This window comes from Procambarus clarkii, chromosome 3, assembly GCF_040958095.1.
Source record: "Procambarus clarkii isolate CNS0578487 chromosome 3, FALCON_Pclarkii_2.0, whole genome shotgun sequence".
In the NCBI taxonomy this organism is placed as follows: Eukaryota; Metazoa; Arthropoda; class Malacostraca; order Decapoda; family Cambaridae; genus Procambarus; species Procambarus clarkii.
The window spans coordinates 32,008,973-32,023,767 of record NC_091152.1 but is presented as its reverse complement, the minus strand read 5'-3'; the positions used below and the strand labels follow the sequence as shown (position 1 = coordinate 32,023,767).

The following is a 14,795-nucleotide window of genomic DNA, read 5'->3' as shown; positions in this document are numbered from 1 at the left end:
AAAAAAGAATTTATTTCTTCTTCATTCCTGCTCTCATTTAAATGTTTTGCCTCGGCGAGGTTCAGTTTCAGCTTCTCTCTATCTTCTTTTGAAAGATCTCGTCTTAACGACCACCCTTTCCCATCCTCATCCCTTTGCAATTTTCTAGCATTCCTTAGTACTTCTTCCATCTGTTTGGCACCGTTTAGGGTGATCCTCAAAGGTCGATCTTTCCCTTTTACGTACCTGCCTATTCTCCTGTAGTCGCACACATTCTCTCTGTTTGTAAGACCTTCCACGAGGCCAACAATTTTATCTACTACTTTTGCTTCTTCTACAGCTCTTTCTGACCTAGATGTTATCGCCTTTTCTTTGCAGCCAAAAATGATCAGGGACTTACTCCGATCAACTGTGTTTTGCACCAACTTCGGGTTAGATGCCAATTCTTTCCTCACTTCTAGCCTAATGTTTGTTTTATCTTGGTTGCTGCAGTGTTTGACTTCCTTTACTGCTTCTTCTATTTTTTCCTTCTCCTTGGCCACTTGTGCATAAGTGAGTTGCATATCTTTCTTGCACTGTTCTATTCCCTGTGTAACTTCCTCCATCTGTGCTGACAAAAGCTGTTTCTCCTGTTGAATTTCCTTGCCTAACCTATTGTAGTCATTTATGTTTAAATTTACTTTAACTTCTTCCAAAGCTATTTTTAAGAGTTTATTTTCTTCTTCCATGGCTTTGCAATTTGTTTCCAATCGATTCTTATCCTTGCGCAAGTCTTTCACTAAACCCTCAAGACATAAAACTTTGCTATTCAAATGGTCATTACTTTCTTTCAATTTACTAATTATTTCTACATGAGAGTTCACTATAGTATCTAAATTTACCAACTTGTTATGTAGACTGCTAATATCAAAGCTTTCTTCATTGAATCCCTCAAAATCAAGCTCTGTTTTGTTTTTCCCCTTGCCAGTGGCCATCTTGAATGTTCTTCTCTGCACTGTAAACACTAGGGCAACTTTTTCTCATCCGATTTTTCACTTCCCTTAGCACTTTCCTGTTATCTCACCTATTTTTCAAGAGCACTATACCTTTATGTTCTCTGGGACACCACTCACTACCATCAACCTGTACTACAATACTTAGGATTGTTGAAATATGCTGGAGCTCCTCTGCTGCAAGTGTTGACCCTAGGGGTGTCACCTTTTGAATCCAACTGTATGTTGGATTCAAAGTGTGGCCACCTTTTATTGACTGCACTCACCATACCAGCTTAGTGGTTCGCTATGGTGAACACAAATGTAGATACTTCTATATAACGTGTGTATAGAGGGTATAAACAGCAAGAGAAGGTTGGGAGCCGCCATTTTAGTGAGGGCGGTGGCGTCGTCTGCACGACGCCACCGTGCAGACGACGGTGTTGTTTACTGGTTACCACGATGGTCTTTGGGCACCATACCAGTTTATTTGTACAAGTATGGTGAATAAAACAGGTAGATATTTATATATAATGTGTGTATATAGCGTAATAACACCACACAGTATTGTTGGAGGAGAAATATTAGTGCGTCTGGCCTTGAGGGCGGCAGCCATCAGCTGACTGTGTGAGGTCCTACGTCTTTGTGCCTTTACTCACCATACAAGCTTAGATGTACAGTTATGGTGAACAAAACATGTAGATACTTATATATAACGTCTGTATATAGTGAATTATAGCAAAAACAGTATTGTGGGAGGAGAATGTGGGTGAGTCAGATGACTTGAGGGAGGGCAAACAAAACATGCAGATACATATACCAGTATATAACCTGTGCTTATAGTGTAATAACCGACAAAGTATTTGTTCACTGATTGATGAACATAATTGAATCAACAATATGCACACCATATTTTTTAGTACAGCAATGATTCACTCATTTTATTAAATATATATATCAAACTACACACTATTGAATGATATTAAAGCAAAAAAACTATGAAAAATCAATCAAGAGACATTGAAATAATTAGGTAATTATCTCTTTGTGGCAACTCCGGCCTGACAGCTGGCGAGCAACAGACTGCCTGGGACACACGCTGAGTCAGCGCCTATAATTTGCCAGACTTCCCCGCCCTATAGCGGGCAATATATGCCACTTACGATTTTTTTATTATTTTTCCCGGGATCAGTGAACACAAATTAACAGGTTAGGAAGAAAAAATCATTTTTTTTTTTTTTTCAAAATTACATGCGCCTGTGGGGAAGAAAGGATATTATACCCCTAGCATGTTAAGGGTTAAAGTAGCAGACACAGCCCCTCTACACAAGGGAGGGAGCAAAGCACTGGCAAAGAATTATAGACCAGTTGCACTAACGTTGCACATAATAAAAGTATTTGAGAGAGTGATTAGGAGTCAGGTCACCAATTTCATGGAGACCAATGACCTTTACAACCCCGGCCAACATGGATTTCGAGCGGGAAGATCGTGCCTCTCACAGCTACTTGATCACTACGACAAAGTCACTGAGGCATTAGAAGAAAAACAGAATGCTGATGTGATATACACGGACTTTGCAAAGGCTTTCGATAAATGTGACCATGGCGTGATATAACACACAAAATGAAGTCAATGGGAATAACCGGTAAAGTAGGATGCTGGATACTCAGTTTTCTGTCAAACAGGACTCGGCGAGTAACAGTCAACCATATAAAATCTAGTTCAAACGCAGTTAAAAGCTCTGTACCGCAGGGTACAGTTCTTGCACCGGTGCTTTTCCTTATTCATATATCAGATATAGACAAAAATACAAGTCACAGCTTCGTATCATCCTTTGCAGATGACACAAAAATCAGTATGAAAATTACCTCGGCTGAAAACATTGAAAAACTTCAAGCTGATATTAATAAAGTTTTCGACTGGGCATCAGAAAATAACATTATGTTTAACAGTGATAAATTCCAGGTACTCAGATACGGTAAAAATGAGGACCTTAAACATAATACAGGGTACAAAACACAATCGAATCTGCCCATAGTAGGAAAACGGCATGTCAAGGATTTGGGAATAATGGTGTCTGACGACCTAACGTTTAGGGAGCATAACCAAGCAAATATTGCATCAGCCAGAAAAATGATCGGATGGATTACGAGAACTTTAAAATCCAGGGACCCCATCACAATGGTTGTACTCTTCAAGTCACTTGTGTTGTCCCGTCTTGAGTACTGCTCAGTACTCACTTCCCCCTTCAGAGCAGGAGAGATTGATGAAATAGAGGGAATTCAGAGAACATATATGGAACGCATAGATGCGATAAAGCACCTAAATTATTGGGATCATCTCAAAGCCCTCCAAATGTACTCACTAGAAAGGAGACGAGAGAGATATCAAATAATATACACCTGGAAGATACTGGAGGGCCAAGTACCAAATCTACACAGTAAAATAACAACGTACTGTACTGGAGTGAACGATATGGAAGAAAATGCAGAATAGAACCAGTTTAGAGCAGGGGTGCCATAGGCACAATCAGAGAACACTGTATAAACAGAGGTCCACGGTTGTTTAACACCCTCCCAGCGAGCATAAGAAATATTGCCGGAACAACCGTGGACATCTTCAAGAGGAAACTAGATTGTTTCCTGCAAAGAGTACCGGACCAACCGGGCTGTGGTGGGTATGTGGGCCTGTGGGCCGCTGCAAGCAACAGCCTGGTGGACCAAACTCTAAGTTGAGCCTGGCCTCGGGCCGGGCTTAGGGAGTAGAAGAACTCCCAGAACCCCATCAACCTCACAAGTCAGGTCAGTCTTAGTGTTTTTCCTGCCCGAAACGCTTTGCGTAATAGTGGCTTTAGGCATTGTATGTACTAGCTCTATCTATAAATCCATCATCGTTTTGTATCTCACCTTGTATGTATGTACTTTACCTGAATAAATATGTGTATTTGTATAATATAGTGTATGTGTTCATTATACATAGGATTGATACGCAAAAACAAATAGAATGTATTAGGAACTGTGCGCAAAAAATTAACAAAAATATATTCGCGGCAGCGCGTGCATCCTGCCCCGGGCGCGTACGCCATGGGCGAACAGGGAATGATGACATCACGCGCCAACTTATGGACCCCATAGCAGCCAAAGTAAGTACAAATTCGAGTTTCAGTTACTATAACCATACTCAGGGAAGGGTTTTTGACACTTTCAAAACTTTTTCCAGATAATTTATTTCCTGCACACTGGGGGGGGGGGGGGTGCCATATTTGGAAGCCGTGCAGTTGAGGGGTTAAGATCCATAGGACACTAGTTCTTGGTATCAATATTAGGGGGTGGTTAGTTCCAAATATGCAATAAATGAAAACTAGTTCAATTTCAATCAAACTTTTTTGACAAGTTGTATATGAAAAGGGTTTCATCTGGTCCAAGTGTCAGCATTGTAGCGTAAATAGGAAGGGAGAAAAAAATATTTAATGTCAAAAATTTTCCAAAATGGTCAAAAACGATTATCAAACAAAAGTGTCAACTGAAATCATGTCTATGACTCTCAGCTATCACAATAGCATATATTAAAAACAAATTATAATTAGTTTTATTAAAAAAAAAAATAACATTTTTTTTTTTCTTATTTGTTTATCGGGCAATTTGCATGAAACTTATTCACCTGACTGCACGTAAGCCTATCTGAAGGGTGCCAATTTTGGATGAAATTGGTTGATGTCAACCTCAGCCACAAATGGCAGTACCTTAGACTTTAATATTTTAAAGATTTATTTTTCAAGTAACATAAACCAGTTGGGACTCTCATTTTTATTCAATTTACATGAAACTTACACCTTATATGTAAAGTTTAGGTCTCTAAAATCTGAAGGAAGCATTTTTTCCTAAGTTCATTTATTGATTTTATAAATAACAATAAACATGATATATTAGCATAATATTTGGGGGGGAACTTTGACTATTTGTATTAGGAAAACTAAAAATGTTTTGGAAAACCCTTTTCTACAGATCCTTTATTATATGTTAATGTGTCAGAAAAGTGTCATAGAATGATTATATCTGAAAAGGTGAAAGGTTTCAACTCATTTGAAATTGTGTAATATTCGTTGAAAAAACTAAAAAAAATTCAATCTCCCTTTCTATTTAGGCTGCAGTACTGAAACTTGGAACAATTGCAGCCCTTTTCATATATAACTAGTCAGAAAATATTGGTCGATATTGAACAACTTTTAAAAAAACTATCTAACGGCCCCATAATCCATTTGCACATTTTTGTTTTCCACTCTCAAAGTGGTGGTCCTTCATAGCTATTGAAGTTTTCATTATTTAATTCAAATATTGGAGTCAGATTTTCCCACAGGGAATGATACACAACACATTATGGATGGAGGGAATGATACATGCCACATTATGATGGAGAGGGATGATACATGCTACATTATGGAGGGGATGATACATGCTACATTATGGAGGGGATGATACATGCTACATTATGATGGAGAGGGATGATACATGCCACATTATGATGGAGGGAATGATACACAACACATTATGATGGAGGGGATGATACACAACACATTATGATGGAGGGGATGATACTCACCACATTATGATGGAGGGGATGATACTCACCACATTATGATGGAAGGGATGATACTCACCACATTATGATAGAGGGGATGATACTCACCACATTATGATGGAGGGGATGATACTCACCACATTATGATGGAGGGAATGATACACAACACATTATGATGGAGGGGGATGATACACAACACATTATGATGGAGGGAATGATACACAACACATTATGATGGAGGGGATGATACTCACCACATTATGATGGAGGGAATGATACACAACACATTATGATGGAGGGGGATGATACACAACACATTATGATGGAGGGAATGATACACAACACATTATGATGGAGGGGATGATACACAACACATTATGATGGAGGGGGATGATACACAACACATTATGATGGAGGGGATGATACACAACACATTATGATGGAGGGGGATGATACTCACCACATTATGGTCATTGCCCTCTTGCCTAGCACAGTCCAGCAGCCACTTACAGAGCATCATCCGTCTTGCTTGCCTCATCTCATCCTGTCAACACAAAGAATACAAATTTATAATGACACATCTATATTACATTAATTTGGAACAAAATGAGAAAAAATTAGTAGTACAATGGGGCCTTGACTTATGATGCTAATTCGTTCCCAGAGACGGATCGTAAGTCGAAATATCGTAAGTCGAAGCAATTTTTCCCACAAAAAATAGAGGGAATCCGTTCCCCACCCTCCAAAATATTAACATACAAATACATTTTATACTGAATACAATATTTTTTTCTAACTACAATACAGTACCTAAGTTTATCTTACCTTTATGGAGGGCTCTTGATGGCATATGGAAGATGGTGATGAGGGGAGGAGAGTTGTTACTGTTTGGAAGGGGAGTCCCCTTCCATTATCACAACAGGCAGTGATGTTTTCTCTTGGGTATGTTTCGCCTGAATACCACTAGGACCTGGTTGTGGTTCAGTGCTTGTTTGTCTCACTACAAATTTGTCAAGAGACATTTGTTTTTCCCTTCGTTTTAACATTTGTCTGTAATGATACATTACTTTAGCACCCATAATGTCCTTTTTCTTAGCCAGTATGGTGGATATCGTTGACTGAGATTTGTTGTACTGCCTAGCCAGTCCAACAACCCGCACACCATCTTCATATTTACGAATGATCTCTTGTTTCTGCTCTATGGTCATCCTTACATGGGATATCATATGTTGAGCCTTACCACTGACTTTCCTGGGACTCATGGCGCGATATATAATAATCACTTTAATGTTCAAAATGCAACAAATCACTACAAAAGCGAAATTTCTTATAGGCGGGATCGTCACTAAGCGGGCAGCTGTAGTAAACTGAGGCAGGTCGGCGGCGTGACTGGGAACCACGAGCTCGGTCGACCCGAACGTGTACCAACAAATATTTTAAGTCGACAACACCATTGGATGTCGAGTCGCATTTTCTGATGAAATTTACATTGTAATTCGAAATTATCGTAAGTAGGGGCAATCGTTAGTCGAGGTGCCACTGTATACTAGTATACATACTCGGGTTATAAATCTAGTTAAGAAATTACTAGAAGTAATTGATAATTATCCATACTTGTCTTGACCAAGTATTTTTATCATGTTTAGTATTTTGTTTCTAACTTATAAATTTAAATGAAAATAAATCAGTTGAACTTAGTGGAACTATTGATATAAATCTGGAACAAATCCCTAGTGCACTGTTCTAACTTATGGGTTATTGTCAATTTTTATACACCAACATTATACCTTTTGTGGCCCAGATAATTATGTAATGTGTAATGATTTGGCCTAAGGATCACATTATTTGACATCAGCATCGTGAAAAGTTCTTCCCAATGTTTTAAGACATTGATTTTTTTACAATTTTGTTTTAATAATAAATCCGGGTGCGACACCTCACAACCCGAACCAGTATCAGTGAATGAAGGACATGACCGCGATCTAACCTGATTGCTTTCTAACAATTGGATTTAATGTAAAACTATCATACAGTCTCCGTGGTGTAGTGGTAAGACACTCGCCTGGCGTTCCGCGAGCGCTATGTCATGGGTTCGTATCCTGGCCGGGGAGGATTTACTGGGCGCAATTCCTTAACTGTAGCCTCTGTTTAACGCAACAGTAAAATGTGTACTTGGATGAAAAAACGATTCTTCGCGGCAGGGGATCGTATTCCAGGGACCATAGGATTAAGGACTTGCCCGAAACGCTACGCGTACTAGTGGCTGTACAAGAATGTAACAACTCTTGTATATATCTCAAAAAAAACAAAACAAAAAAAAAACAAAAAAACAAAAAAAAAAAATCTAAAAAATATGTACATAAAACCAGCGTTGAATGTAATGAAACGCCATTTTCTGGGCGAATCCCAGAGGCTCCCCGGAGCTATCCAGGCTGAATGGGTATGTATAACTTTCTGGCATCCATCAATGTGCACGGAGTTCTTGCCTACAGAGGACCATGAACCAGAACCTGGCCCCCTCAAGAGGGGCATGAGGAACAATGGCCTATAGAAAACCCCGTATGGTTGGGAGCATTCTATGTGTGTCATCGAATAAATCTGGCACCCAGAAAGGTAAGCGCCCCAAAACAAACCCCCTATTCTTGTGAAACTATTACTACCAAAAGTCAAACGAGTGTACAGAACTCCACAAACAAATATTAGGAAACAAACATGACATGTCGCCACCCCGCTGCCAGTGCAACCCCCCCCCTCAGAGGGGGGAAGGGGGAGCCCAAGACCCCCCCTACGCCGGTGATCCAACCTTCAGTTCTTAGGTTGGATGTCAAAATACGCAAATACCCCACCGACCGGAGTGCGGGAGGTATGCCAGTGCGACTCCGGGACTTGCTCAGAAAATGGCGTTTCATTACGTTCAATGCGGGGGAGCCCCTGGTTACCTGGTTGATACCTGGTTGATGGGGTTCTGGGAGTTCTTCTACTCCCCAAGCCCGGCCCGAGGCCAGGCTTGACTTGTGAGAGTTTGGTCCACTAGGCTGTTGCTTGGAGCGGCCCGCAGGCCCACATACCCACCACAGCCCGGTTGGTCCGGCACTCCTTGGAGGAATAAATCTAATTTCCTCTTGAAAATGTCCACGGTTGTTCCGGCAATATTTCTTAGGCTTGCTGGGAGGACGTTGAACAACTGCGGACCTCTGATGTTTATACAGTGTTCTCTGATTGTGCCTATGGCACCTCTGCTCTTCACTGGTCCTATTCTACATTTTCTTTCATATTGTTCACTCCAGTACGTTGTTATTTTACTGTGTAGATTTGGTACTTGGCCCTCCAGTATCTTCCAGGTGTATATTATTTGATATCTCTCTCGTCTTCTTTCTAGTGAGTACATTTGGAGGGCTTTGAGACGATCCCAATAATTTAGGTGCTTTATTGCGTCTATGCGTGCCGTATATGTTCTCTGTATTCCCTCTATTTCAGCAATCTCTCCTGCTCTGAAGGGGGAAGTGAGTACTGAGCAGTACTCAAGACGGGACAACACAAGTGACTTGAAGAGTACAACCATTGTGATGGGATCCCTGGATTTGAAAGTTCTCGTAATCCATCCTATAATTTTTCTGGCTGTCGCAATATTTGCTTGGTTATGCTCCTTAAACGTTAGGTCGTCAGACATTATTATTCCCAAATCCTTCACATGCTGTTTTCCTACTATGGGTACATTTGATTGTGTTTTGTACTCTGTATTATGTTCAAGGTCCTCATTTTTACCGTACCTGAGTACCTGGAATTTATCACTGTTAAACATCATGTTATTTTCTGATGCCCAATCGAAAACTTTATTAATATCAGCTTGAAGTTTTTCAATGTCTTCAGCCGAGGTAATTTTCATACTGATTTTTGTGTCATCTGCACAGGATGATACGAAGCTGTGACTTGTATTTTTGTCTATATCTGATATGAGAATAAGGAAAAGCAGCGGTGCAAGGACTGTACCCTGAGGTACAGAGCTTTTAACTGCACTTAGACTAGATTTTATATGGTTGACCGTTACTCGCCGAGTCCTGTTTGACAGAAAACTGAGTATCCAGCGTCCTACTTTACCGGTTATTCCCATTGACTTCATTTTGTGTGCTATCACGCCATGGTCACATTTATCGAAAGCCTTTGCAAAGTCCGTGTATATCACATCAGCATTCTGTTTTTCTTCTAATGCCTCAGTGACTTTGTCGTAGTGCTCAAGTAGCTGTGAAAGGCACGATCTTCCCGCTCGAAATCCATGTTGCACTGGGTTGTGAAGGTCATTGGTCTCCATGAAATTGGTGACCTGACTCCTAATCACTCTCTCAAATACTTTTATGATGTGCGATGTTAGTGCAACTGGTCTATAATTCTTTGCCAATGCTTTGCTCCCTCCCTTGTGTAGAGGGGCTATGTCTGCTACTTTAAGTGCATCTGGTATCTCCCCCGTGTCCAAGCTCTTCCTCCACACTATACTGAGTGCCTGTGCTACCGGCACTTTGCATTTCTTTATGAATATTGAATTCCATGAGTCTGGACCTGGGGCCGAGTGCATGGGCATGTTTTCAATTTCTCTTTCAAAATTTAGTGCGCTCGTGTTTATATCAGTTATATTTACAGGGGTTTGAATATCCCGCATAAAGAAATTGTCTGGATCTTCCACCTTCATGTTGTTTATTGGAGTGCTAAACATGTCCTCAAACTGCTTTTTTAGGATTTCACTAATTTCTTTGTCATCCTCCATGTATGAACCTTCACTTGTACGAATAGGTCCAATACTGGCAGTGGTTTTTGCTTTTGATTTCACATATGAGAAGAAATATTTTGGATTTTTCTTTATTTCCTGAATTGCTTTCTGTTCTAACTGCCTTTCTTCAGTTTCATATGAGTGTTTCAATTTCCGCTCGATTTCTTCAATCTCCCTATTTAAATCATTTCAATCAAACCATCGGCTCCCAGGAGCTAACTATCTAAAGACAAAGAAAAACAGGGACTTACCCAGATAGCGGTCAGTCCTCACTCCTCAATACAAAGCCAAGACAACTGGCTGCAACCGCCGACCCAATGCAACGCAGGCCCAGGGACACTGACAAGGTAGAGAGGACCAGGACCTCTCGTGTCCTTGTGTTTGAAGATCAGGGACAATGACAAGTTAGAGAGTGGACCAGGACCCTTTTCGACCTCTAAAAACCCTGTGCCTGAATGTCAACCAAAGACGGCAACCAAAGTAGCAAAGTTATACATGTCGTGGGCACAAGAACAGACCACAGGCTGGTTAGCCTTAATAATCCTATGGACAACCTGAGAGACCCGAGCCCGGGAACAGGGAAGAAGGGAAACCAGATCAACCCAGAGCGCATCCCCGGCCACCGAAGCCATGGCGCGCAAATAACGGCGGAGAGCTGCAACCAGACACAAGACATGATGCACCCCCGACCTGACCAACCAAGCATCAACAACCCAAGGACCACTCCGGAAAGCAGCAGCCTCATTCTTCACCAGAAAAGAGGGAGACGGCTGCAACCGAACAAACCTACCACCAGGACCGAAAGAGCAGAAACCCTTGCGCCGGGGGAGAGCATGAAACTCCCCCGACCCGACCCCCAGAGGCCAATGCCAACAGGAAAAGAGCCTTGGAAAAATAATTTTGAACTGAAAGAGCCACTACAAACTGAGGAGGAGAGGAAAGAGCACACGGTCCAAGGACCAGGAGGGCTCAGGTGACGCATGTGCAGGCCAGAGGTGAAACAACGTACGAGACAACTTGCAGAATGGAGCAGACATAACATTAATACCAAACGCAAGCTGGAGTGGCTCCGCCAGCGCCGCATGATAGGAGGCGACAGTATTTGGCATAAGATGACGGTCCTGAAACAACCATGACAAGGACAAAACAACCATATCAGACAAAAGTACACCTACGCAGTATTAGGAAAAAAATGGAAGGACCGCCAGGACACCTCATACTGCCGCCAAGACAAGGCATGCAAATGGGAGACGAAGCCAAAATGAAGTCACTTGCGCACCATACAAATGGTGATATACTCAAGTCAGAAAGGCCAGACGCAGACTCGAGAAGAGCAAACCAGCCTTGTAACAGGCATGACCAATATCCTGAAAGAGGCAAAGCTGCGGGAAGACCCTCAGGTTTGAACACCAAGCAAGCAGCGCCTAAAACCAAGGCTGGGCCGGTCACCAAGAGGCCAAGAGGACTATTCTTCCCAGGTAAATCACCAAGCGAGCCAGGACTTGAAGCAACAGCTGAACGTGGGGGAATAGGTACAGGTAATCCCACCTCCCTCTAGTCCTGCTTGAAGGCATCCACCCAGACGGCCTAGCAGTTGGCAAAGAGCGCCACGTATACTGGGGACGCCTCGACCACGCTGACACAAAGGCCCGAACGTCCGGCTTAGCCAACTGAACGAGTTGGCGGCGACCATCCATTCCGTGGCCAGGGAAATGAACCTGGACAGGCCATCTGACATGACATTGGGCACCCCCCTCCCCCCCCCCCAAACGTGAACCGCCAGGAGAGCCAAGCCCCAAAAACTCAGAACTTAGTCACCCAAAGAGCCAAAGACCACATTGAACCCTTGTTGATACCTGGTTGATGGGGTTCTTCTACTCCAAGCCCGGCCCGAGGCTAGGATTGACGTGTAAGAGTTTGGTCCACCAGGTTGTTGCTTAGAGCGGCCCGCAGGCCCACATATCCCCGCTGTTCAGGCAATGACCCACTGGGGAACAGTCCGAATGGAGCCAGACCCTCAATCCGCGAGAGACCCGAGTCCTCTGGAGCGAGATCCACACAGCCACGAACTCCCACACCGTGCTGTGAGCCCAATGGAGGGATGGAACCCATCGCCCCTGGCAGGCCTGGTGAGCACTGGTCACATATCCCCGCTAGAGACGACGTGTCCATGGACACATCGAGCGAGGGCTCAGGTCGGCGCCGAGGCACTGAACCCCGAAAAACCCGAAGAGGAAGCCAGCAATGTAGCAACCGATGCAAGGCCCCCGGAGGCCGAACCCAGCAGTCGCGAGAGAGGTGGAAGGGACGTCTATTAATGAATTTAATCAGTTCCTGCACTGAGCTCGTAATGCGAAACGCTCGTCTTGCGAAAAAAACACCACCACTGTCATCGGAGGCGTCCAAGAACCAGCGGGAATGCTAGGAAGCACCATGTAGTATGCTCGTTAATCAAGCGAAAGCTTGATTAACTTTGGTAATATAATATATATTGAACAGTTGACCGGGCTAGAGAACAGTTACACTTGTACAGAGAACAGAGAACAGTTACAGTTGTACAGAGAACTGTAACTGTTCTCTGTTCTCTGTAACTGTACACTTGTTCTCGCAACTGTAACTGTTCCGGGCTAGAGACCGGGCTAGAGAACAGAACTAGAGAACAGTTGACCAAGACAAACATTAAGGTGTTTGTTGATTAGTAAATCAAGACATATTTTCTGCGAGTGGCTCGCTCATTACTCGAAATGCTCGTAACTGGAGTCGTGCGTCACTCGCGGTTCCATCAAGACATATTTTCTGCGAGTGGCTCGCTCATTACTCGAAATGCTCGTAACTGGAGTCGTGCGTCACTCGCGGTTCCACTGTATATAAATTCTACAAATTATACACTTTTGAATATTATTACAGCAAAAATCCAGAGAAGAAATGAATGTGAAACATCAAAATAATCGTGAAACATTATATTCGCTGCAACTGCTGCCCCATGGAATGGCGGGGCCGAGTGACCCTGAGCGCTCCATCATTCAGTGCCCATAATTTGCTCAACGTCCCAGCTCCATCACAGCTAAAGTATGTCACATACAATATTTTTTTTTTTTTTTTTGTTTCCTGTGATCAGTGACTGGATTTTAACAATATAAGAGAAAATAATCTTTTAGAAAGAATTTATTTTTGGCGCACCACAGGGGGGTGTCATTTTAATTCAGTGCATTGTAGTGGTTAAAATGCACCCAAATGCAGAACCTCAGTGAGGAGGCACCCTTGCACTACTCAAAGTGAGGCACTCTCCATTGGAGGCCAATCTCTATAGAACAAGCACCTGAACCTACCGGGAATGTAACCCTGTCAGGGCAGGGGCAGCACCAGTAAGTATCTAGGAAAGAGTAGCCCTAAGCACATGCAGCTCCAGGTAAACAGTTACCAAAATTTCACTCAACAAGTGAGGCTTGTAAACATGCATATGAAAAGCAACTACAGTACTAAAGATTGGAATGGTACACAGGCATATAGGTCCCATCAGGCCAGAGTTCAAAAGATAGCTGACATACATTTTGAAATTTCTGGGACCTAAGGGTTTGTGACTCATAGAGCAGTCAACTAATCTGACATCAAGTGAATGACTGAGGATTAACACCAGCAGCTGGCAGCACTGCAGCACCCATGCTAACCCAGCAAACATTTTCATGTTTTTAAAACATCCTAAAAACGACATTTCATTGTTTTCAGCACGTTTATAATTACGTTTAGAAAATGTTTTTTGAGAACTTTTATATACAACCTTAGAACGTAAATAATTAACATTTCTAAAAACTTTTTTATAATCTTTTAATTACCTACATTAAAACGTTTAGGGTAAATTAGGGTATAATAATTTTTTAATTCATATCTGAAATAGAAAGGGAGAGAAAGAAAGAAGACATATCTGAGAAAGAAATGGACATCCTATATATGTATGTGTAAATTACAAATAAATAGGGTACAAAAAGAGAATTAAAATATTATATTTATTTAATTAAGAATGAGTAATACAACAAAATATATGTAATAGCTCGAAATATATAGACTATATCTATAACAGAATATAAAAGTAAAAATTTAAAAATCTATAAAAATCTATATATGCAATATGTGAACACAATAGATTTTGTGATCAAGCAGCCTGTGATTCATGTCATGCTGAGATCAGTCTGACGTTACAAGCAGTTATTGTTACTTAAAACTAAAACAAGTAAAATTTTCCGAGTATACATATAACACTATAGTTTTTCTATGACTAATAATAAAAATCTATTAATCAAAAGTTTAGGACTAATTAACTAAAAATAAAAATCTACAAGTGAATGTAAACAGTCAAGTATAATATTCATGTAGAAAGAGAAAGAAAAAGAGAGAGAGAAGGAAAGAAAGAGAAAGAAAGAAAGGGAGAAAGAGAGAGAGAAAGAAAAGAAAAAAGTCATGTATAATATTCATATTAGCACCATGCAATATAACTTAGATTAAGTAA

General features: G+C 41.6%; 1 protein-coding gene across 5 annotated transcripts in view; it reads right to left on the bottom strand.

The window, feature by feature from the left end:
• LOC123749604 (uncharacterized) overlaps positions 1–14,795 on the bottom strand; it is a 311,730-nt gene that overhangs the window by 150,735 nt on the left and 146,200 nt on the right. For 2 of the 5 annotated variants that reach the window (XM_069330114.1, XM_069330128.1), the window contains one exon: positions 5,990–6,073. The exons of the other annotated variants lie outside the window; for them this stretch is intronic. In XM_069330114.1, the coding sequence (XP_069186215.1) occupies positions 5,990–6,073 (84 nt within the window). Of the gene's footprint in view, positions 1–5,989; positions 6,074–14,795 lie in introns of those variants that run through there. 5 annotated transcript variants of the gene reach the window in all.